This window comes from Hoplias malabaricus, chromosome 17 (assembly GCF_029633855.1).
Source record: "Hoplias malabaricus isolate fHopMal1 chromosome 17, fHopMal1.hap1, whole genome shotgun sequence".
Classification (NCBI taxonomy): Eukaryota; Metazoa; Chordata; class Actinopteri; order Characiformes; family Erythrinidae; genus Hoplias; species Hoplias malabaricus.
In genome coordinates, this window is record NC_089816.1 from 15,621,670 (window position 1) to 15,647,179 (window position 25,510).

The window sequence follows — 25,510 nt, forward strand, 5'->3', positions numbered from 1 at the left end:
GACTGGGTGAGTGTGTGAGTAACTGGGTGTGTGTGTGAAATTGCCCACCGCTGTTAAAGTGTGAGTGACTGGGTGAGTGTGTGAAATTGCCCACAGCTGTTAGTGTATGAGTGACTGGGTGAGTGTGTGAGTGACTGGGTGAGTGTGTGAAATTGCCCACAGCTGTTACTGCGTGAGTGACTGGGTGAGTGTGTGAAATTGCCCACAGCTGTTAGTGTGTGAGTGAATGGGTGAATGTGTGAAATTGCCCACATTAGTTAGTGTGTGACTGGGTGAGTGTGTGCAATTGCCCACAGCTGTGTGTGAGTGACTGGGTGAGTGTGTGAAATTGCCCACATTTGTTAGTGTGCGAGTGACTGGGTTGAGTGTGTGAAATTGCCCAAGGTTGTAATGTGTGAGTGACTGCGTGAAATTGCCCACAGCTGTTAGTGTGTGAGTGAGTGGGTGAGTGTGTGAAATTGCCCACAGCTGTTAATGCTTGAGTGACTGTGTGAAATTGCCCACAGCTGTTAAAGTGTGTGAGTGACTGGGTGAGTGTGTGAAATTGCTCACAGCTGTTAGTGTGTGAGTGACTGGGCGAGTGTGTGAAATTGCCCACAGCTGTTAGTGTGGGAGTGTGTGAAATTGCCTACAGCTGTTAGTGTGGGAGTGTGTGAAATTGCCCACAGCTGTTAGTGTGTGAGTGACTGGGTGAGTGTGTGAAATTGCCCACAGCTGTTAGTGTGTGAGTGATTGGGTGAGTGTGTGAAATTGCCCACAGCTGTTAGTGTGTGAGTGACTGTGTGAGTGTGTGAAATTGCACACAGCTGTTAGTGTGTGAGTGACTGGGTGAGTGTGTGAAATTGCCCACAGCTTTTAGTGTGTGAATGACTGGGTGAGTGTGTGAGTGACTGGGTGAGTGTGGGAAATTTCCCACAGCTGTTAGTGTGTGAATGACTGGGTGAGTGTGTGAGTGACTGGGTGAGTGACTGTGTGAAAATGCCCTCAGCTGTTAGTGTATGAGTGACTGGGTGAGTATGTGAAATTGCCCACAGCTGTTACTGCATGAGTGACTGGGTGAGTGTGTGAAATTGCCCACAGCTGTTAGTGTGTGAATGACTGGGTGAGTGTGTGAGTGACTGGGTGGGTGACTGTTTGAAAATGCCCTCAGCTGTTAGTGTATGAGTGACTGGGTGAGTATGTGAAATTGCCCACAGCTGTTACTGCGTGAGTGACTGGGTGAGTGTGTGAAATTGCCCACAGCTGTTAGTGTGTGAATGACTGGGTGAGTGTGTGAGTGACTGGGTGAATGTGTGAAATTGCCCACAGCTGTGAGTGACTGTTTGAGTGTGTGAAATTGCCCACAGGTGTTACTGCGTGAGTGACTGGGTGAGTGTGTGAAATTGCCCACAGCTGTGTGTGAGTGACTGGGTGAGTGTGTGAAATTGCCCACAGCTGTTAGTGTGTGAGTGAATGGGTGAATGTGTGAAATTGCCCACATTTGTTAGTGTGTGTGTGACTGGGTGAGTGTGTGAAATTGCCCACAGCTGTTAGTGTGTGAATGACTGGGTGTGTGAGTGTGTGAAATTGCCCACCGCTGTTAAAGTGTGAGTGACTGGGTGAGTGTGTGAAATTGCCCACAGCTGTGAGTGACTGGGTGAGTGTGTGAAATTGCCCACAGGTGTTCCTGCGTGAGTGACTGGGTGAGTGTGTGAAATTGCCCACAGCTGTTAGTGTATGAGTGACTGGGTGAGTGTGTGAAATTGCCCACCGCTGTTAAAGTGTGAGTGACTGGGTGAGTGTGTGAAATTGCCCACAGCTGTTACTGTGTGAGTGACTGGGTTGAGTGTGTGAAATTGCCCACAGCTGTTAGTGTGTGAGTGAATGGGTGAATGTGTGAAATTGCCCACATTTGTAAGTGTGCGAGTGACTGGGTTGAGTGTGTGAAATTGCCCAAGGTTGTAATGTGTGAGTAACTGCGTGAAATTGCCCACAGCTTTTAGTGTGTGAGTGACTGGGTGAGTGTGTGAAATTGCCTACAGCTGTTAATGCGTGAGTGACTGTGTGAAATTGCCCACAGCTGTTAAAGTGTGTGAGTGACTGGGTGAGTGTGTGAAATTGCTCACAGCTGTTAGTGTGTGAGTGACTGGGTGAGTGTGTGAAATTGCCCACAGCTGTTAGTGTGTGAGTGATAGGGTGAGTGTGTGAAATTGCCCACAGCTGTTAGTGTGTGTGTGACTGGGTGAGTGTGTGAAATTGCCCACAGCTTTTAGTGTGTGAATGACAGGGTGAGTGTGTGAAATTGCCCACAGCTGTTAGTGTGTGTGTGACTGGGTGAGTGTGTGAAATTGCTCACAGCTGTTAGTGTGTGAGTGACTGGGTGAGTGTGTGAAATTGCCCACAGCTGTTAGTGTGTGAGTGATTGGGTGAGTGTGTGAAATTGCCCACAGCTGTTAGTGTGTGTGTGACTGGGTGAGTGTGTGAAATTGCCCACAGCTTTTAGTGTGTGAATGACAGGGTGAGTGTGTGAAATATCCCACAGCTGTTAGTGTGTGTGTGACTGGGTGAGTGTGTGAAATTGCTCACAGCTGTTAGTGTGTGAGTGACTGGGTGAGTGTGTGAAATTGCCCACAGCTGTTAGTGTGTGTGTGACTGGGTGAGTGTGTGAAATTGCCCACAGCTGTGACTGGGTGAGTGTGTGAAATTGCCCACAGCTGTTAGTGTGTGAGTGACTGGGTGAGTGTGTGAAATTGCCCACAGCTTTTAGTGTGTGAATGACAGGGTGAGTGTGTGAAATTGCCCACAGCTTTTAGTGTGTGAATGACTGGGTGAGTGTGTGAGTGACTGGGTGAGTGTGTGAAATTGTCCACCGCTGTTAGTGTGTGAATGACTGGGTTAGTGTGGGAAATTGCCCACAGCTGTTAGTGTGTGAATGACTGGGTGAGTGTGGGAAATTGCCCACAGCTGTTAGTGTGTGAATGACTGGGTGAGTGTGTGAGTGACTGGGTGAGTGAGTGAAATAGCCCACAGCTGCGTGTGTGTGAATGACTGGGTGAGTGTGTAATTGCCCACAGCTGTTAAAGTGTGTGAGTGAGTGAAATAGCCCACAGCTGTTAAAGTGTTTGAGTGACTGGGTGAGTGTGTGAAATAGCCCACAGGTTTGAGATCAGATTAAGGTTTTATACAAGGATCACATCATCGGAAGAAAATCCAGCGCACACTAAAGGTTTTTACTGATGTCAACATTTTAATTATAAAAAAAGAATGATTAGCAGTAACATACTGTATATACTCATATGACACAGATAAAACACACTGTTTAAGAAAAAACAAAAACTCCATCAGAGTAGTTTTCACATTTACTGTCTTTTCTAATGTGAGTCACATTAACCCCCCACCCAAAAAAAAGAAAAAAAGGAGAGATTTTTTTTTTCTTTCTTCCAGCTGTGGACTGACAGTAATATTTACAACTTGACCACAAAGCACAGTCACATAGCCAGTGTGACCTACTTATAATTTAACCATTTATGGTTAAAGAGAGAGGCTATTTACAAACAGCAAGAACTTCTACCTTCAAGACAGGTCTATTCATAAGAACATTATGGTGCAGAGCTAAGCTACTAGATAATAAAGTGGGTTGCTGGATATGTGGTTTAATAAAAAGAGAAATTCTCATTCTATTCAGAGAGCTTTTAATTTACAAAACAAAATAAAATAAATTAGTCCAAACAATGTCCTAAGAGCTACTATTGTAATTATAACGTGCACATATTTTCTTTACATCTCACCAGCACTAGCAAATTACAGGAGACAAAATGTCTTCCTCTTAGGGAATGGCCTTTCCATGCTAGCGTTGAGGCGTTGTAGTTTAGGAACTGAGAGACTGTGGTTGACTGGATCTAGGGGGCGCTGGACTGAATCTCCATGTAGCTGCGCTGTAGTGTCTAAGTGCTGTTCTGGGATTATCTTCCACTGTCCGAATCCGGACGCTGAACATTCAGAAGGCCACAACTGCTCATGTCATAGGGTGACCTGGGGTGGGGGTGTTGGTACATGAGCTTAACCGTACATAAACAAGGACTACTGACGTGCAGACTGACCAATTAAATGTTTACAGAGAAGGTTATCAACAAATAATGGTAGCTCTACAGTCAGACCGTCCAATCAGAAGATTTTGGGCTACTTCACCACGCCCCCTTCTCACTCAAGTGAACCAATCGGAGTAGGGGAGGGCGGGACTAGTTTGAACGAAACGCTTCTCGAAGTTCTGTGTAAGCTCTAGAAAAACAAAATCCCGGACGTTTGTGAAATTCCGCCCGGACATTTTTTTAAGTCTAAAAAAAGAGAACATGTCCGGGTAAAAGAGGATGTCTGGTCACCCTAATCATGTCAGCAACACAAGATCGGTGTTTGACACAAAAAGATATTTGGTCTATTTTAGCATGTGGTATAGCCACAGAAACACGTTTTTATTTACACTTATTAACAGAGGTGGGCAGGGTAACCTACATTTACTCTCAAGGTTATGTAATGTTATTTGGGTAAAATAAGTCCTCAGGAAATAACAGTACAAAAGTATCACCTCAAAATGCTACTCACGGATTTAATCATCTTACCTTTCAGCAAAGGAACTGAAGCTTGTTTGCCTCTTTTTCTTCACTTTTTATATCTTTTGTGTCTAAAGTTAAAGCTTCGTAGTCAGTGGTGTAAACGAATCCAAAGCGCCTCAAGAGACTGAATATAACAAACAAACAAAATAAATCTAATTATGGACTAATGTGAATGACTGAAATGTATCAGTTGAAAATACTAAAGGAAATAGAAATCCTTCAATATTTCATAGCTCATTACTACGTATCTGTGATTACGCTATGTAAGTCAACTCAAATATTTCAGACTCCAGCCATAGACCCTGCAGTCAGCAGTGTGTAAAAACTGTTACTAGGACTGTGGTTTCACGTGTGTCACAGAAGCAGCTTGTCTACAACAGGTTCTTCAGATGGCCAGCTGTAGCTTGGTCAGGTTCCTCTGATGCATGTTGTGGTGCCGGACGAGTTCGTCAGACCTGGCAAATTTCTTCTGGCAATTTGGCCACCTGCAATTAAAGGGCTTCTCACCTGAGTGTGGAGAACGAGAGAGAAGAGAGATTTAGTTTCAAGTGTTTGTGTAAATGCAAGGTAAAGGAAGAGCATTTAATAAGGAAAATCAGTAAAGAGGTCAAGCACTGCTGTCTGAACTATTGCCTTTGTGAAAAAAAACATTTTCAACATATTGTCACTGTCATAAGAAAACACAGGCACCTTACTAATTAATGATTTCTTTTATATGATTTGAAAATACGGCGGCACGGTGGCGCAGCAGGTAGTGTCGCAGTCACACAGCTCCAAGGGCCTGGAGGTTGTAGGTTCGATTCCCACTGTCTGTGAGTCAGGGTGTGTTCTCCCTGTGTCTGCGTGGGTTTCCTCTGGGTGACTGACTGTGAGGAGTGTAGTGTGTTCTCCCTGTGTCTGCGTGGGGTTTCCTCTGGGTGATTGTCTGTGAGGAGTGTGGTGTGTTCTCCCTGTGTCTGCGTGGGTTTCCTTCGGGTGCTCTGGTTTCATCCCACAGTCCAAAAACACACGTTGGTAGGTGGATCAGCGACTCAAAAGTGTCCGTAGGTGTGAGTGTGTGTGTCTGTATTGCCCTGTGAAGGACTGGCGCCCCCTCCAGGGTGTATTCCCCCCTTGTGCCCAATGACTCCAGGTAGGCTCTGGACCCACCGCGACCCTGAACTGGATAAGGGTTACAGAGTGTGTGCGTGCTTTCTTATGACAGTGGCTATATAATGATTACATGTTTACATAAGGTTCATAAATAACAAGTGACCTCAGGGGGTAACAATGGAAAAGTGAAGTTATAGATCAAGATTTGAAAAAAATAAAAGTTTTACGCACTTGTTTTACCTGTATGAGTCCGGGTGTGGGTCTTAAGGTGGTCTGACCGTGAGAACTTTCTCTGACATGTCTCACACTGGAAAGGTTTAACACCTATGTGCACACACACATATAGACACAGACACACGCGCACACACACAGAAGGAGAGAAAGAGTGTAGGCTACAATAGAGGCCAGGATGGAGACTGAAAAAGGGGTATTACATCTGTCTAAAATGAAGCATTAGCCTTTAATATCCGTAATACTAAGAGCAAAACCGCATAAATTAACATGGAGGGTGCCCTGCCAGTTCAGGTTTGTTGTAAATACATCGGCGACACTGTCACCAAGAGGCCATGAATCAGGAAAGCGTAAGAAATCCATAGACACTTTCTCACAGACTTAACACACTTTAGAACATAATGATAAACATTTACGCTGTTATGGACTGTGTTATGTCATCAAGCTAGACTATATTAGGTGGCATAAACATAAGCCTGGTAGTAAACCCTCATTTGTATTAGCATTAACGATCCACACACATAAACAAGTGCCTTAGAAAATGAGGCACTGTGCCAGTACGGTATAATTTGCAGTCTGATTATTATGGGCTATTGGTCTGAGGCTTTCTCCCTGAGAAGTGTGCTGGCTAACATCTCTGTTCATTGACCATTACCACAGTGGTCAGTAGAGTGAGGGGAAGGCCAAACGAAGGGCAGGAAAGTGGGGAAAGGACAGAAGAGGGTGAGAGTGTCAAACCTGTGTGTCTCCTCTGATGCCTCTTCAGCTGGTCTGACCGTGAGAATCGACGGCCACAGTCTGTGAATTCACACTGGTAGGGCTTCTCACCTGCAACACCACCATGGCTAAGGTTCACAAATGTGTTTGTAGAGACCCCTTGTAATTAGTGAATGTGTCCACATCAAAACTTTAAAGTGCAAACCTTTATTATGCATTGAGCTGTGTGCTCACGGCTTATACAGCCTCTTCAGATTTTAAATGGGATTCTATTCCCTATTAAATGGGTGTCTATTCAAAATGCTCAACGCACAAGTGTGAGGTAAAGGGGTATAAAGTCCCCCAGTTTTACACCGTGGAGCATTTTTGGAACTGGGTTTCTTTAACAAGAGGAGGTAAAAGCCTGGATTGAAAAATCATAGGCCATTATTGTAGCCACACTCAATAACTGTAAAAAAACAGCATTTTACTGTAATTCCACTGTTGTATTGAAACCAAGGTTACATAACTTCAAGCATATGCAGATAACGTTTCATGATACAAAAAACACAGCCAGATTTAAAACTACACCTGCTACAATTCTAGATTAAAATCAGTCGATTAGATGAAAAACAGTCCGATTATCACTTAAATAACAACACTGTGGTAAAGCTAATTCAGCTCTAACAGGACTTTAGGTCATAGTCAGTTTATTAGATGTTAGAAGATTGTGACGTAGTGCAGCTCTCTGTACCTGTGTGTTTGCGGCTGTGCATCTGTAAGTGGGACAGTTTAAAGTAGCGCTTGTTGCAGCCTGGATATGCGCACATGAACGGCCGCTTCTCATTGGTTTCTGAGCGCACAATGGCAGGAGCGATGCCTGGTACCCTTCTAACATCCTATAACACAACAGTCAGATTAGCATCATACATCACCTCAGATGCAGGTAGTGCCCGTGCACTGCATTCCTCCGTGTATTTGCTTCTCATGTTCTCTAGTGATAAATCAGTGCAATCAAGATGTTTCCTTTCATGGCATTCCTCTGATTCTCTTCTTCTGAGATACAGCATATTTGATGATTAAAATAATATTTATATATTGCAATTTAAGCTGAAGGCCATAAGTCATGTATACATACAGCTGAATCTTAGCTTCTTTCCAGTTCCTCTTAGTTTTTGTCTTGGAATTTGGTCAATTTCTTTGCTCCTTGCCATCCAAGTATTCCAAACACATCAAGTGATGCTGAGGCCTTGGCTCTGGAACACTAGCTGAGTCTATGTTAGATTTGCGAATTTATTTTGGTCTGTCTTTTTCAGAACTAAAGAAAGTTTAGCTTGATTTTCTCATATCTCTCAAAGAAGAAAAATAACGGGCACAGTGTTGGTCATCTACCTGGTCTTGCACAGATAGCAGCTTGTCATATCTACTATATCTAGCCATATACCTGACCAGCACCTGTGTTCGATACTTTGGATGGGCTTTTCACACTTTTAATCACTAAAGGATAGAGTCAAGACTCAATGCCAAATGACTCTCTGCTTTCTCCTGACACAGGGCAGGTCAAAACCGAGAGGGTCCTCTGGAATTCCAAGTGCGTTATGGCCAGGAATCCATTAAACGGGAGTTGCCCCAATTGTGCCATGATGTTGCCCTATTCCTGCAAGAACACTACTAACTGTTATGGTGTTTCTCAGCCCTGGAAAAATGGTTAGTATCCCAAGAGCTCATTATGGCGGAGTTAGCTGCAAAATGAACACTGGGATTCACCCATGCCTGCCGACTTAGCCGGCAAATGGGAGCTGTTAGTCACGGATGTTAGGCAGACCCTATTCCAGAGCTCCCCTCCCCCAGCCCTCATTTGCCCACCGTTAGAGCCCATCTGCTCTTAATTAGCTAACGCTTAGCATAATAGCGCCTTTCGTATGCTGGGGTGGTAATGAATAGGTGGTAAATGCTATTGATAAGTAAATTACTAAAGTGCTTTATGGCTGTACTGTCAAGACTTATCTATTGACCCCATGGGGATGATAACACAGCGCTTGACGCCATGGTTCTCAGTGTTAGCATGCTATACTTTCATAAGCTATGGAAAGGTCAGTCAAGTTCATGCTGATGGTAATGACCATGTATTTAATATGCTGTTTCCTTCATTATTGCTTCTACAGCATGTGATTCATTTGCATAACATGCACACTACCAAAGATGAGCCAAGCATTCTAAAAATGTAAGTCTTTTTACAAATATTTTAAATAATATGAATTAAGGAAAGTATTTAATCAAAAAGGATGGTGAGAGGAAGTGGAAGTACAAATATGTTTTTAATGTTTTTGTATACCATCTATAACTCATTTAAACCAAAACTCGCACGTATTTTTGGATGTAATATCTTCCTCAAAAACAGAACAAATCGACTCATGTGTCTGCAGTGCTTTTTCCTGATGGAGTTCATGACAAATGCAGTGACCAATAAAGTCTTCTCACTCGCCATTTTCAAATTACATAATTTTTGGTTAATTCGTTTAATAAAATAAACTGTCATTTGTAAAACTACTCAGCAGTTACCATAAAATTACAAAAGAAGGGAGAATATTTGAATTTTGAATTGTTACTTTTAAATGACTACAAAAAAAATACCTTTAAATAATTTGTTCACTTTATAATGAGAGTGAACCTACTTAATTTTGTAAAATTTCTACAGATTTTAGAGCAGTTTCTTCTTATTTGGTGATCTTCACATATAGGAAAAATACAAAATATAACACAGCTTTTGTAATACATATATATACACTGCTCTAAAATATATATATCAGCCTGGCTCTGGAGTTTGTAATGTGGTATTCTTCTAATTATTCTTATTCAAAAACTCAAAAACATCAAAGTGTGATCAACAGTAAATCAGTCAAGTACCCAAAACTTCAAAATAATGAAATGGGAGCTTAACAGAAATGAATGAGATTCTGTTCCCCACAAATAATTCTCAGTGGTAATAAAAGTGTGCAACATTTGACAATTTTCAGGAATTGTACAACCCAATCCAGAAATTATTTAAAGCTTGAGTAAGCTGTAGTGGTAGCTACGCACCTTTGCTTATTATAGAAAGCACTGTGCTTGAACCTCACTGCTGTGCTGCTTAATGCTCGGTGGAACGATGAAGCGAGGAAGGGGGGGAGGAGACAGAGCTCAATGAGACGCAAGCTCTGGAGAATCTCCTCTAGCACTGCTTTAAGACCCATGACAGACATTAATTAAGACCTAATGATTTATTAGCATGGGCTGGCGAATGGAAACTGTAGCTTTATTGCTAATGGATTTTTTAAAGTGATTCCTCTTTTCTTTTCATCCTAAAATGTCTTTTAAACATCTCAAATGTTTCTGGCAGGCTCCTGCTTCCTCTCACATAACCCACTCATTGCGTCAGACCACAGCTCCTCTCTGTATTTATTTATTTATTTACTCTTGGCTGTTGGTTTCACTTACTCGCTCAATCAGCTGTACTTCATCACTCCTCGCTCTCTTGAGTCTGTACCTTTGCTGTGCTCTTACTTTAGTGTAGGTCCCAGGGGCATTTCAGTGCATAAGTGTGTGTGAGTGTATGTGTTTGTGTGTGTGTGTGTTTCTGCACTCGGTTACTGTGCCCTGTCCTGACCTTGGCCCCTGTATTAGTACACTAAGGAAAACACAGAGTATCCAACTGTGGCCTAGACTGAGTGGACTGCAATCTTTTAAAGGCAGTCATCAAAGAGTAAAATAATGTTGAGAGAACTGTCTGTGTTTTAAACAATTTGTTGATGCGTAATGTTTGTGTTATGTGTCTTCTTTGTAAGAATTGATTGTTAAGTGCACTGCTGCCTACTTGGCCATAATAAAAAGAGATTTTTTAATCTCTGCGTATCCTGTTTTTCTGTTCGAATCAAAGGTTACAGAGACCTAGAGTGGACTGTCAGGAACTGCAGTGTACTGTTGTGGAGTGGAGTGTCAATTGTAGGGATCTGCACTGACCTGGATGCCTCTGAAGACTCCATGGGTGTGGATGCGGTACTGGGTGCTGCAGCTGTACACCATGGGTGTGCTGGGGTCATTCTCATAACCTGCTGGATGACTGAGGAGAGGACAAACAATACGTTCCTTATCATTTCTGCAGAAATATATAAAAACTGTTATTACTTAATCATGGGTCAATAGTGTGCTTATAATACACAAGACAGTAATGAAACTAAGTGAACATTAGGTTAAATGTTTAAAGAGGAATTCTGATTTGAAATATTCAAGAATCAAACAAAATCACAGGGACACATCAACCTACCAACACGTGTTTGGACTGTGGGAGGAAAATGGAACACCAAGATGAAACCCACACGACCGGAGAGAGTGTCCTCACAGACTTTGTTGTACTCATCATGTAATTTGCCCTGACACTTTGCATCAAGCAAAAATCACACTTTAGATGTTTACATATTACACACCATCGCTGTCCAAAGAAAAACATGTATCTCCTCACTGCAAAAAATGAAATCTAAGCAAGTAAAATCTAGTCTAAATATCTAGTGTTACTCATTTGGAAATTGTCGTGAGAATATGATAAGATTATTCAGCTTATTTCTAACTTATTTTTACCTGTTTTAAGTCATTTTATCTACGGAAAGTGTCTTATTCCATCGGCAGATATTTTTTCTTAATTCAAGAAATAACAGAAAATGATGCTTAAAAGAAGCAAAAATATCTGCCACTGGAATAAGACACTTTCTGTAGATAAAATTAATTAAAACATGTAAAAATAAGTTATAAGTTAATAAGTGCTTTACTGCATCATTTGAAAACAGCGGCTGTTCTTCAAATTGTGTGAAAATGCCACGATGAATGGACCATTATAAAAAAATCTAAAATTATTCGCAAAAAAATTTTTTTACATTGATTTTCACTGAAAGTTAAGTCGCTTTTTTTCTCCTATAAATATATGCTATTTTTGTTTCACAGCAACAATATAAAACTTCACTAAAATAAAACTGGTCACTACACTGTAATTAATTGGCTGGGGGTTAATGCCCCTCTAGCCACATCTTGGTATTGGGCATGGTGACGTTAAGCTCGTGTGTGACAGATCCAAAATGTCCCATTCTACTTCCTAGGCTATACAAGCGAAATCTGTGTCGGCAGTGGGTGCAAAAGAACGTGGCTTTCATCACTAATTACAAGGACACTTGTACATACTATGTGATATTTATTTGATGTGGATCTGACATAAACTTTCAAGTAAATCCGTTCTGCCAGTGTGTCTTTATTACCTGTAAGTGTGGTCGGTTGCTGTTTACACACACTCTAATAATATTTCATGATTGCATTCTCTGAAAGTCAATGTTCACCACAACATGGACAGTGACAGTCACTGGCCGAAGCAGTCGTCCATCATTATCCTCCACCAGAGCTGTGTGAATAACAGGCATTCTTGTGCTTGCCGTGCATTACTACATGGGGTTTACATGACATATATGGGGCAAGGCTGGCTATAAAACACAGAGTCTCATCTCTATAACTTATCCTGACGGTGGGGCAAATTGCTCTCTGCTCCAAAGTGTAATATATTCACCTCAACAATCTGAGGTAGGGCGAGTTAGACAGATGAACGGGGAACTTAGGGCCTCTTTCTCTCTGCTGAATTTATACCTGAACCTCAGTACACTGGCCTTTTCTTTGACCCTGGCTTTCCACAAGTTTCCTCTGTCAGCTCAGACACTTCTTCCCAAATGTGTGTATTTCAGAATTCAAATACAAGCACCAGAAAGTGCTCGCTGAAACTTTGTACACTGCAAGCCCTGTTTGCAAGGGTATATTTTTCCAAATGAAAAATAAAGAGTATTCAGAATAGACATGTCTTATCTTCTCTGTTGATACTTAGTATCTCTGAAGTGGAAACTGTTCAGGAGAAGGAACAATTATATATAATGTAAAGAGATTTATTTTATTTTGGAGCATTTCTATTGGTTGTTCACTGTGAAATTGTAACACAACGTCTAATAGATTTATGCAATTTTATAAAATTGAAAAAAAAAAAAAAAATTCCCGACAATGACATGTTGTGGATTACGGCTTTTCCTTTAAACAATGATGAACATTCAGAACACCTGAAAGATCATGAGATACAAAATCTTCGCAAACTCTCTAAAGTTAGCAAACGGAGACCATATCCTGAGGAGCATGTCGAGTAGCTATAAAGCTCTCTTTGTACGTGCGTAAGGCCGGCCAGACTGAAGGACACTGCGAAATGGCATCCTGCGATAAATCTCCTCACAGTTCATTCATTTGTTGGCTCGGGATGCAAACAGAGCAGCCTGCCCTAACAAACAGGAATGGACAAACAGACACATGCACGATACTGAGTAGTCTGATTTTGGATAGAAAGGCACTGTCCCAGGCATTTCTGTGGGACCCAGCCCAGCACGACTCACTGAGGAGCACATAATACATAATTCACCCCTCAGCTAGGTTCCTTGGGCCTTTTCGGGGAGGTGGGAAAGGGGTCAGAGCTGCTGTCCTGGCAGGATGGGGTTGGAGGGGGCTGTGGATTCTCGACCTGCTCCCAGAGGAGAGGAGGATGAGGGGCTGTCCCATTGTGCAGCCATGCACTTCCACTACTCCCCCAGTGCTGCTCCCTTCCTCCCTACGGGGCTGCTCTCAGCCCGCTCAAGGCTAAGGTGCCACGGGGGAAAATATATGGCCGGATATCGTTCCCTGGCCAGACAAAACAGTGTGCACACCACCAGGACAGAGCTTTGGGACGAAAAGACGGGGCGGGGGGGAAAAGGATGCAAGACATTTTATATATAAAACATAACATAAATCGTATTAATATATGAGAAACATACATCACTATTTTCACATTTTAAAAAATAAAAACCTACTGCCTTTTAATAAGAAATTATCCAAAACGACCTGGAAAATCTTCCACTCAAAATTAAGAACGTAGTTTCCTTCTGCTGTAAATGTACTATTTTAGAAGTGAATTGATTTATTTAAAGGTTGAATATTATCAAACATTTTTACATTATCGTTAATATATGTTCACGCAAGTTTTTATTAGTAGTTCTGGACTGTTCCTATTGGTCCGTTCGTTATGGAAGATTCACACTCTGTAAACGGCATTTTGTAAAGTCCACAACATCTATACAACCTGAGCTGTGCAACCAGAAGCTGCAAAAAACTCTGGACCTCTATGATGTTATTTATTCTATTTAATTAAAGTCTCCGTTTAAAAAACGGTGGTACCATCATTTTATGTTGTTTTTTTTTCAAGCATTTAATTCTGTTACTTCACCAGAATGTGATTTACACACAGCTCCCCTCTGAGCCGTTCAGCAAATGAGTCAAAGCCCAAATATGTGATTTAGTGGACAACTCAGTGATGAATGTGTGCTAATCCATGTCTGAGTGGAATTAGTCCTGTGATGAAGCAGGTCACGTTGACGTACCTCTTAATAGTGGATGCCAGTGAGTTGACAGGGTTCCACCCCATACACTCCAACTGGGACGCCATTTGATATAAATTGTCACTGCTAGGAACCAAAAAAACAAAAGAATATATGTGAAATTGACTTGAACACGTTAAATTGATCTCTGTGTTAATAAACACTACCATTCATATATATGTGCTATATACTAACACTATATATATATTTATAAATACAATGCACTAATTGCTAACTCTGAAATAAATAAAATACTTTCTAAATTCTCTTAATGAATAATTGTTTATTAAGCTGAATAAAATAGCAATGATATTTAATATGACAAATAATCCTAAATGCAGTGTGAGTTCAATCATTTGAATCATTCCTTTCAGCATTAAAAACATATTCTGTATAACAAAACTCCAAGAATGCTGGGAACATAGCCAGACGTTTAAATAACTCCTCACAAGAGCATGGTGTGGTTCATTTCCCTAAAATTATCTTATTTTTTAAAATCCAGGTGGGTTCACAGCCACAACATTAAACCCAGGAACTTAAAAATGAGTTTTAAAAAAATGATTAAAAGACAAAATCTAATACCTAAGGACCGTACAACATCTAGAAGACCAAAGGTCAAATTTTCAAAAGTAATGGTCCAAAGTTATTTGTAGTGTTAACCTCGTTAAACATGAATAACTTAAAACCTATGCACGTTACTGTACACTGAATCCAAGACACCTGGAATGTCGGGATGAAAAATGGCTCTGGTTTTGACAGGGGCATCCTAGGTAACGGTGAATGAATGTGTCACACGCAAACATACACCCGCTCGAAACGGGGTTACCCCCAGCAGCAGGGTGATCAGTTAATGAAGTCAGACTGAGAAGCTGGCGTTGAGTTAATAAGAGGAGCGTTAGTTACTCCGACAGGTGCTTACCCAAACACATACTTTCAGATTTATCAACGGCGCTCCTGACATCACCGTGTTTCTTCACAGTCCACAAACTGTGTGGTTGGTATGCACTGGTACCTGGTACCATACACCTACACAACTTCAGCTTCGGCTCCAGCTTCTGCGTCACTGCTGGAATACAGCCGACGCTGGAACATGCTCGGAGCGTACGTGTTTATTACACTATCAATATGTCACGGCTGATACAGAAAGCAGAAGTGTACTTTTGATGGAGCTTACTTACTGGTGTAATACACAATGTACTGCACTGTGGCAAAAAAATAAGAAGTACAAGTCTTTCCTTGTGTAATGAAGAGAAATGTCCGTAAAAAAAGAAAATGTTTTGAAAATTATTCCAATAACCGTTGTATAAATATAGAAAATAACACTCCTAACAACTATGCAATAACTGGTAGACCACATAAATGGTCACATGATATATTTTCATGACTGGAAGTTAAAAATAATACCCGAATAATAAGTTCAAGATATCAACAGCTGAGCTAGTTTACAGTGTCCTTTTCTGTCTTTTTTATGTTTTAAAAAAAGATATCCCCACAGCAAGATGGGAACTTGGTTTACATATGGATCTACATATGGTTTATATGTTTTCTATTATCTGTCTTCATACTTTACACACTAACAGTGGCTCTGCTTGTGAGAAGACCACACGTTTTTAGTCCAACCACCTTGAAACAGCTAAAAAAAAAAAGCAAGAGGCCGTGTAAATACTGCGCTGTTGGTACCAGGCATTCGATTAACACCGTAGCATTGTGATTTGAGGATTCCCAGCCCCCCGACCTCCTGCAAGATATGAGTCTGTTTATTACAACATGCTGAACAGGAACTGGACAACGAAAGCAGGACCTGAGTGGAAGCACCCTTATCAAAGCTGTTCTGTTGTTTTGAGTCTGTATGTTCCCTCTGAGCTGCAAAACAACGCCGTCGAAGCATTCGAGGAATGCCGCAGTTCATTTTTTTGGGCTTGAAGTAAGAGGACGGACAGCTACAGGCCGCAGAGGGAACTCCTCAGAGGACAGTTAGCCACTTATCAGCACAAAGGAATTCATAACTGGTTAAAGAGTGGAAACTGGTGGTTGACAGGACAGTTTACATTGGCCTGGTACATTCTGCCATTCAGCACTTGACCTCGGGCGAGTTCAAGCTGCTGCCTGTACGACGGAACTGAGTCTTGATGCGGTACAGTGCCATCCATCAAAATCACACACATTTTCGTTTAAATGCTTCAAACGATTATTTTGAGGGGCCTACAGACAAATATGGACTGTTCTGGCAGCTCTCGCTGGAACAGTGACTAGTCGACATACTTGTGCTTTATCAAAGAGCCCTGGGTAAGCAGAACTTTGCTGCAAGAAAAGTGGTCCAAACTCAAGTAATGAGATGGATTTGATGTTCCCTTCCTGTGTGGAATAAAAAACCCTTCACTGCTCCTTTTCCTGCTCTTGTTACTTCACATCCTCTTTCCTCACTGCACTGAGCATGCTCTGTAACAGCTTGACCTTAGGAGGACTGAACATGTTATATATTTATTGTCTCTAATTCCATCCTGCATTCCACCTCACAGCATCCTACACAATCTATTCCACCTTCATCGCTGGTGTCAGCAATATATTTTCATATTCAGAGCTCCTCATAGACTCTAAAGGTTCGCCTAGTTCTCACATAATGTAAGCACGGTGCTTTAAACCAGGCCTGGTAGCCCTGAACCTCTCTCATGCTCTAATGGCATGTGTTGGGTATATCAGTGAGCCATCACGAAAGCTGCTGAATAGCTCTTGAAGTGTATGAGAGAGCTGCTTATGGGTTAGACAGCAGATTACGATAGAGTGAAAGTATGTAATAAGTTGGCAGCAGGGTTTTTGACTCCAGTAGAAAATTGAATAAAGGGGATAAGAATAACGCTGGGCCAAATTCTTATTTAGAGAAGCAAGATTCAGTTTTAACAATAATGAAATACTGTACTTTTAACAGAGCCTAGGATTTTATAAAAAACTTCTGTTGCTTTGTTAAAATCAATCCTAAATATAGAGTCGAGTCCAGTACGCTGCTTTAAATTCGCCCAACAGCTGTGGTACATAATAGTACACTCATAGACGTTAGTGACACCTTAAGAACAAGGTCAACAGGTCAGTAACCCACTGCAGATTTGGTTGCATCCAAATTACTTTGATTGTTATAATAAGAAAAAAACATTTAAATATATGTAATTCATTAAATTCTCATTTTCTTCTAATACTACTTTTTTTTAATTAAAAAGTATAGAGTAATGTAGTATATCTACATTATACTAAAATCTCAGAATGGCCACCACACCACCCAAGGCATCAAAATTGTAGTCAACCTGTGGTTGAGGGTTTAAGAGGTTAAATGTAGAAGCCATGGCTAGTCCACTTGTAATCTTTTTACTACTCTCTAGGAACCAATAAACATTTATTAGGAAGGTAAACATAACAGCATAAACGGGCAGAAGCAAGGCCGCTCGGCTGGAAACAGTACCTGTTGTAAGGGTTTCTCAGCAGCAGTGCTTGGCTTCCCGTGCAGCTGTCTGACGGCGTGTGGCAGCCATAAACAGGTGGAGGAACGGGGTACTGCTGCTCACCTTAACATAGGGGACATGGCCATTAAAGGAAATATGAAATCTCCAGTCCACAATAACACATACACACACACTGCATACATTTATTATAGCCAAAAATATGCTGGCAACTTAAAACCAAGACACTTCTACGCCTGCCTTGGCTTGGAGGATAATTTTATAACAGATAATACAGCTCCGTCAATGGTACAATCCACATAGGGGATTTTTATCTTAGACGTATTTAACTATGTCAAATTTCCAGGCCCCTCCCTCTGAAAGCTCCGACTCTAGGAAAATAGCTTAATTTAGAAAGTCAGCCATTTGTTTTCACTTTTGTCCCCCTGACTAATGAGAACGAGCCCTTTGTGCACACTCTGTATGTCTTAAGTCTCTCGCAGGGAAAAAAAAAAAACCCTGCCCGAATGTTTGGAGTATCATAACTTTGTGGCTCTAATGTAACACATGAGCAAGCGTGCAGTGAAGTGGTGTGGCAAAGGCGGTCTCGGAGACGGAGGATCTGAGAATAGGGAGACGTAGCCGAGTCCACTCTGCAGTTATGAAAACAACAGCCTTGCTCTCTTTGAAGCCATAAAGCACGCAGACCCCTCGTTGGCTCTTTCAGAGTGCAAATGAGCGATCGGTGCCTTGGCTGGACCAAAGGCCTCTTATGGTGAATTGGTCCCCTGGCAGTTCTAAACATTCCGAAAAGGATCTCACACTGCTATTGGCTCGGCGAGCCCAGGAAGGATTTACAGCGCCGAAAATGAAGAGCAAATGGCCCGATAAGGTGTTTACCTACGCTTTAACGTAGTGATATGCACTGGAGAAGAGAGGCAGAGGAAATAAGAGACGTGCTGATTTACGGGTCGGGGACAAGACTGCATGCAATATGACCTTGGACTGATTTGTACAGAGGCTGCCCTTTGACACCGGAGAGAGGGAAAAACATTCAGTCGCTCAGAGAGTATGTGCTGGAGTCCACTACAGAAATTCACAACGATGAGCTGACTCTCATTATGCGTTTGGTGATGCATGTATGGTTTACCCATGTTGCTTTGCTGTGGGATTGTGTCTTCGTGTTTGAAGGGGTGGTTGGGGTACTGGGAGGCGTGGTGGGATGGTGTGTGTCCATAGTTTGTGGCACCATCAAAAGCAACCGCCCCGTAACCTGGAAGAGGGGAAGGCACTGTTCATTAACATGACCATTACTTTGAAGTCAAAATAATATAAAACACTTTGTCTGTATGACATTATTACTTTATATATTATTTGTATTGTTTTTGCATTTTTTGGGCCCCTGCACTCAAATATTTAGCTGTGGCCCCAAAGATAAAACATCTGTGAAGTCCTGCCCTAGAAGAATTATTTCGTCTTTGCAAACACTTAAAAGTAACTACATATTCTACAGCAGTTAACTCCATCCAAGTTTTTAAAAAATTGACAATGCTCAGAAAGAACAAATCCTTAATATTTACAACCAATAAAACCTCTCCATACAAGCTAATGGATAGATAATAACCCCTCTTCTACCCTAATCACCCCTGCCCCCCTAAGCTGGAGGTCTTGGAGGGGTGTCGAGCTATGAGTGCAAACAAACGCTGGGCAGGACACCACGGTCAGGAACAGACACCGGCTTTAGGGTTGAGTCATGCCTTATCTGACCCCGGGTCAGACTCAGCCTCGTAAATCACCCTGCCCCAACACTGCCTTCATTAATTACACACAACCACTTTCACCTCCGAACGACTAGAAACTCATTAAAGATGGCCATCCCTCTTCCCCCTTACCGGGAGAGGTGAAGGGCCTGGGCGAGGTACAGGGTGTGAGTGTGTATGTGTGTGTAAGACAAAGAGAGAGATGGTCTGGGCGTGAGTGGGTACAGACTGATTGCGTATGTGAGGAGAAGATGCTGATACTTGTACCTGCCATATCTCGTATATCATACTTCTCATTAAATCTATCTGAAAAAAAAGAAGGCATACAATAACAAGTTGGGGTCATTATTGTTACACACTTCACAGATGTCTTTCCAGAAATTCAGAGACCTACAGTGTAAGTTCAGTCCTTCAAAGCATTCATCTGTATCCCAGGCAATCAAATTTCAGGCGCCGGAGATGGCTGCCTGCCGCTCTGGGTGTGTTTTCACACCTTCTAATGCACTAGTGTGTGTTTGTGTGCCACAGAAGGGTTAAATGCAGAAGACACATTTCTTTGTACATTGTACAATGACAAATAATGGCACACTGGCACATTTAAATATAGTAACGACTTATTTGCTGTAATTTTTGATTTGTGTAACAGTGTGTTGTGTTGTTTCTAAGTCTAAGACAAATTTCCCAAAGGGAGTTCAATAAAATCCACTTCAGTTTCTTAGGGAAAAGCATGTGGCACGAAGGCAACCCTAACTCAACCCCAAATACAAATATAGGTTTGTTTGTTTTTTACAGTGAAATGAATTTAAAATGCCCTTTTTAGTACGGTACTGAAATAATTACTAAACATTGTTTAAAGATGTTATTTAGCGCTTGACATTTGACCTTGTGCCTCCTAAAACAAGGCACATTAACACTCCTAAGATAAAGGTTTTGGTCACACTTGGTCTCAGCTAGTATTTTATCTGAGGGCAGTGATGCCAGTCTCGGACCGTGTGGCGCAAGAGTGGCAGCACTTAAACCTGACGGCCAGCGGGCGGTTTCTACTCACTGTGAGGTCACCAAAGTCCAAATAGAATTGTCCAACATAATCCAGCAGAATTGTCACTGGGTTTGTGTTTCCCTCAAGCACACACAATTTTAATAAATATATCTCTACTAGGGAACAAGCAGTAAAAGTAATAAAGCCCCGAAACCCCAAGACTAACACATCCTTCTGCATAGCATTCGGTAAATACCCAGATGGCATTGCAAGTGGCATCATTCTCAGGCTATAGAAGCACACAATAAAAGTTTGGACTGAGCAAGGGATGTTTAAGAGGTTAAAAGCAACAGCACAAAATGTTTAGCGATCAAATGTCCACATTTCACATGACAATTACATTATGTTCACTCTGACATCCTCGAAAGCTCTTAGGAAGAATAAAAAGGAGAGTGCACGCTGCATGGCCGCTGTGAACTCGTTTGGTTTTATGTTCTCTATAACTCACTTCAACTCCACAAGGCCTGCGATGGCAGAAAGAATAAAACACTATTCGCTTCATCCTCCTTTACCTGCTTGGGCCTAGCGCCATTTATGAATGTGATTTGAAAGCTGGGTAAAATCCATTTTAAAGCTTAACGTTCGCTATCATTTTAAGTTAAGATCAAATGAATGATGGGGTTTTCACGTCTTGATCATAAAGATGTCAGAATATGTTGCTCATACTTGCTTGTGCCACCAGTGTATCACACACAGGTTAATGAGAGTTTGGGCAAAACTGGGACATGCAGCTTAAAGCATCAGTGTATAAAGTACATGCTCCACATGCATGCGTATACCTCATAATATTATGACATATTAGATTTAAAGTGTATGTATTTTGGATTTTATTGGGGATTATAGGGTTATTATATAGTAGTGTAGAAGTTATTATAATGTCGTTTCTACGTAAGATGGTGAATGTTGGTTTAAGCCGATTTTACGTAAAATATCACTGTATCCGATACAAAAGTCTACTGAATTTTAGTGACAATAATTTGTCATTTACCGACCTTTATATCATACACTGTAAAAAATCTCTTGTAAATTTTACAGTAAAATACTGGCAGCATTTCCCAGCAGAGTTCCCAGCCATTTACTGTATTTTTACAGGAACACTACTGTATTTCAAATTTACAGCATATTACTGTAATTGAATAATACAATAATTTACTGTAAATACTGTGATTTACAGTAAAATACTGGCAGCAGACTTGCTGTAAATTTACAGCAATTTTTTTTACAGTGTAGAGTTTTTTTGTAATGTATTTTTCGACATAATTTAGTATCAATTTAAAAAAGAACTAACTAACATTTTTAAAATGAACACTTTCAAATGTGTAATATCAAGGCTGCTGTTCTTCACATTTTTGGAGTATTATATAAACCACCATAGCGTCTGCAGCTCTGAGGGTTTGCTCTTCAGATGTTCTCACTTTTTCTTTTAAACTGCATGTGTTGACTATCTGAATGAACAAATTGGAATCATGCTGGTTACGGATCATGCAAGTGGGATTTGATCATTTTTCCAAAGCTATTTGCTCAAATACAGCTTTTTTTTCTTTCCCTGAGTATGATCCATCACTGTAGGTGGAAAAACTGTTTTTCTCGCTGCACTCCCAAACTTTTATCAACACTCCCCACGACCAAAAGCAACACGCTTGATGGTCTTAAATAAAGTTAAACATTAATCACATACACGCATCACGTTTCTACGAGACGTGAGATGGATCTGTGCGAAAGGATTGTGAGTGTTTCGCAAAATCCTTGTTCAGATCCCTGTTTTTAATCTCTGTACTTTTCCACACACGGATAGAGCAAAGTATATAAAAGAAATCAACGATAATTGTGTTACGCAACTTTGGTCAATTTAATTATTTTCGTTATTAACTCCTTGAAGTTATTCACAGAAGAGATTAATCCCAGCAAATACGTTCATGTATTTTATTCCAACACACACCAGTTAAGCTAAAATAACAGCTAAATGAGTGAAGAATATTGTTTATTTACTAATACACCAATCATAACAAAGGTTGTTGCAGGAGTTCAACAATTCAACAACTATTTGTGAAAATATTTTAACTAAAGCTACTCAACAATAATGTGGTACTACGATACAAATTCAGCAGTTTATTGTGCAATTAAATAACTATAAATTAACTTTAACTTTATATTAAATTACACTTTTTTTTGTGTTATTTAGTATAAAACTGAAGATGCTTTAAGCGAGAAGTTAAATATTAGGGGAATAAACAGCATTTAAAATGTTAATTAGATATTATTTTAAGGTCTAATTGTCTAATGCTGTAACTGTTTACCCTGTCATTAAGACTTTATTAATTATTTACAGGACAATACGCATTTACTCCGCAGTCCAGAGCCCCACTGAAAAGCAACAGGCCACAGTGAGGACCACAGCGATGATACTTTATCATTGCTTTAGTTTTTATTTAAATCTTAAGCCAGTAAAATCCTATTAGGCCTCTCTAAGGATGGTCTTGCCGAGAATATAAAATTATTCTTCTAAGTTTAGGTGCATATTTGAAGGGGCTGGGTTTCCTGAAAGCATCTATCTGTTAAGGTCTTGGGACTAAGACATATTGTACACTTTTAGGAAATGTACAGGTCCAGTGTTGTCCATCGGGGTATGAACAATGTATACTCAAAAACAGCACCGTGCTAGTGGTCTTTTTCCTCAGGGAAAAAGGTGCATATTTCCCGAACCGATATAATAAACACACTCTGAACAGAACAGAGTTTAAGGGTCTAATACAACATAAAAAACCTAGTTGAAATGGAAAATTATAGTGTCACGCACTGAAGACTGTAAGTGTACCATGGAAGGTCAGCCTTACCCTGGTTTCTGGAGCTGGCCTGTCCGTCCATGCAGTTTGAGAGGTAGGGGCTGTTGCTGAACATCCTGGACTCTCTGGCCGGAGGCTGATTGGGTGCTGGGGCCCCAAAGGCCCCGTACCTGCAGGCCCCGGTGCCCGTGAACTGTCCAGAGAAGTGGACGGTGAAGGCACTGAGGCCACAGTGAGGGTCCTCATGAGGGTCAGCCGTGCCCCAGCTGGGCTCCTGCTTGATGAAGGAGTGGCTGTAGGGGGGTCCGGTGTGGAAGTCCAGCACAGGAGCCCACTGAGGGGCACTGCTGACAGGCAGAGGGCAGTTCCCGCTCCCCGCAGGCAGAGCCGGGACCGGGGAGAGGAGGGTGTTCAGGTCACGGACGTCCGAACCCATGGCTAGGGTCTTCACGCACACCTGGGCGACTCGGCCCAAAGCTGGAGGGAAATGCTCGTAAGCTCTTAGACGCTGATTTGAGTTCGGTTCAAGTCCAGAGAAGCCTCATCACTGAGTGTGGAAACTTTTACAGAAATGGATCCATGCAAAAGAGTCCCGAAGCTGACTTTTCTTCTCCGTCTGAGCTAGAGAGAGAAAGACAGACAGAGAGAGAGAGAGACCGAAACAGAACTGTGGCTCCTCAGGACGTCCAAAGATACAAAACCAGAAAAAACTAACAAAACACAGGGTCTATAAGAGATAGATACAGAATAGAAAGTAAGAAACACAACAAGGCTCCTCGGTGGGATGTCCCAGCATAGGAGAGACCTCTGAATGGAGTGACGGGAGAGGGTGAGGAAGAGAGAGAGAGAGGGAGAGAGATAGAGAGAGAGGAAAGAAGAGAAAAAGGTGGAGGAGGAGGAGGAGGAGGAGAGGAGTAGCTCCTTTGCCCATGTGTCTGTTTTCTTTGGAGGCCAGAAAGGCTGAAATAGTGCAGAGAGAGTAGCCAGAAGGCGGGGCTAAAGACTGAGGGGAGCTTCATTCATTTACTTCAGCACTACCCCACACACTCCTCCCTGTGCACAATACAGATGGACTACAGTTCACTAGGCTCACTGCTTTAAACTGCTCCTCCTTCAGCCTCCATTTCTTATGTTGATATATATATATATATATATATATATATATATATATATATATATATATATATATATATATATTATTTACTCTTTAATTTCAAATTGCTTGTGATGACATATGATGAAAACAGATGTAGCAAAATTAAAAAATAAAAAGCAGAAGTCCTCTGAATTTCCAGCTGTCTATTTCCACTGTAATAAGCTCAGACCAGCCACAGACGTGTCAGGGCAATTGAGACAAAGTTCTGGGATCTGGTCCGAACTCGCCACCTCTGGATGTGAATAAATAATTGAATTTCACTGTTTTTAAAGTTGGGTTTGTTGATTAAAGAAGATTGTTCTACTAAGATGCAGAGTATCTATTTAGAACCATGTTAATGCTGTTCTTCAGATTAATAAAATAATGAATGTGCTATGCTATACAAAAAATTGCTAATGTTATTATACACAGCTTGTTACAACAGGAACCCTTTTATAAAAGGTTCCAAATAGAACCTTAAACAACTCATTCTCCATCAAACAGAACATTTCAGCATACAATAGACAAACTAAGATCACAGATGGTTCTATAAAATGGTTGTCACACTCTTTAATTAAGAGCCATTGGAAAACCATCATTTTTTCCAAGTGTTGGCTCTAAACTTCTGTCTGATCTGAGGTCATTTCTTTTTTTCCTTTTTAAAGTGTGTTTATAGTAAAGTATCTACATGAGTTCACCCCCCCCCCCCCCCCGTCTGTAAAGAAGTGTTTGCTCCTGAAAAACAGAAACAGCGTCCTACCAGAGGGACGCCTTTCTCTAACATCTGAAAATATCTGACTGCGTTCATCTGCTGCGAGTTAAAAGCGCACCTCAGCTCGCGCTCAGCCCGGACTCTCTAGCAAACACCGCAACAATCGCCCCGGTACTTTGTACTCGGTCAGTGTTTTGACCTGGATTACGGAGTGTATTACAGCATAGATACACAGAAATATGACGTGATAATAAACGTCTGATTATTTTCTACAAACAAAAAAACACAAGACTCCAGATTAATTTGTTTATTTCACTTAAAGCTTTAGAAATTGGGGTCTGATTATTTAATACAAATATAATTTACATCATTCTGACTACGGAATCCGACTGTGTCAGAAATGTCAACAAATACGTTTATTTCAGTAAATACATCTGACGCGTTTCACTCGCTAAAAACGCTGAAACGAATTAAAAGCGATTTATTAACGAACGAAACGGCATTTTATTACGTCGTGTCTATATTCCGTTTTACAGTTTATAACGGACTCAGCTATATTTCAGCACTGCGTGGAGTGTGAATATT

General features: G+C 41.2%; 1 protein-coding gene across 6 annotated transcripts in view; it reads right to left on the reverse strand.

Annotated features, from left to right (window-relative positions):
* Positions 1 to 3,229: 3,229 nt before the first annotated feature.
* Positions 3,230 to 25,510, reverse strand: part of wt1a (WT1 transcription factor a) — a 33,409-nt gene continuing 11,128 nt past the window's right edge. For 2 of the 6 annotated variants that reach the window (XM_066649337.1, XM_066649338.1), the window contains 10 exons: positions 23,130 to 23,699; positions 19,524 to 19,562; positions 18,647 to 18,769; positions 17,520 to 17,622; positions 14,072 to 14,155; positions 10,608 to 10,707; positions 7,363 to 7,507; positions 6,651 to 6,740; positions 5,913 to 6,005; positions 3,230 to 5,096 (listed from right to left, as the gene is read on the reverse strand). In XM_066649337.1, coding sequence (XP_066505434.1) covers positions 4,975 to 5,096; positions 5,913 to 6,005; positions 6,651 to 6,740; positions 7,363 to 7,507; positions 10,608 to 10,707; positions 14,072 to 14,155; positions 17,520 to 17,622; positions 18,647 to 18,769; positions 19,524 to 19,562; positions 23,130 to 23,514 — 1,284 coding nt within the window. In that variant the 5' untranslated portion in view covers positions 23,515 to 23,699 and the 3' untranslated portion in view covers positions 3,230 to 4,974. The other 4 variants (XM_066649339.1, XM_066649341.1, XM_066649340.1 and 1 more) reach the window with 4 other exon arrangements.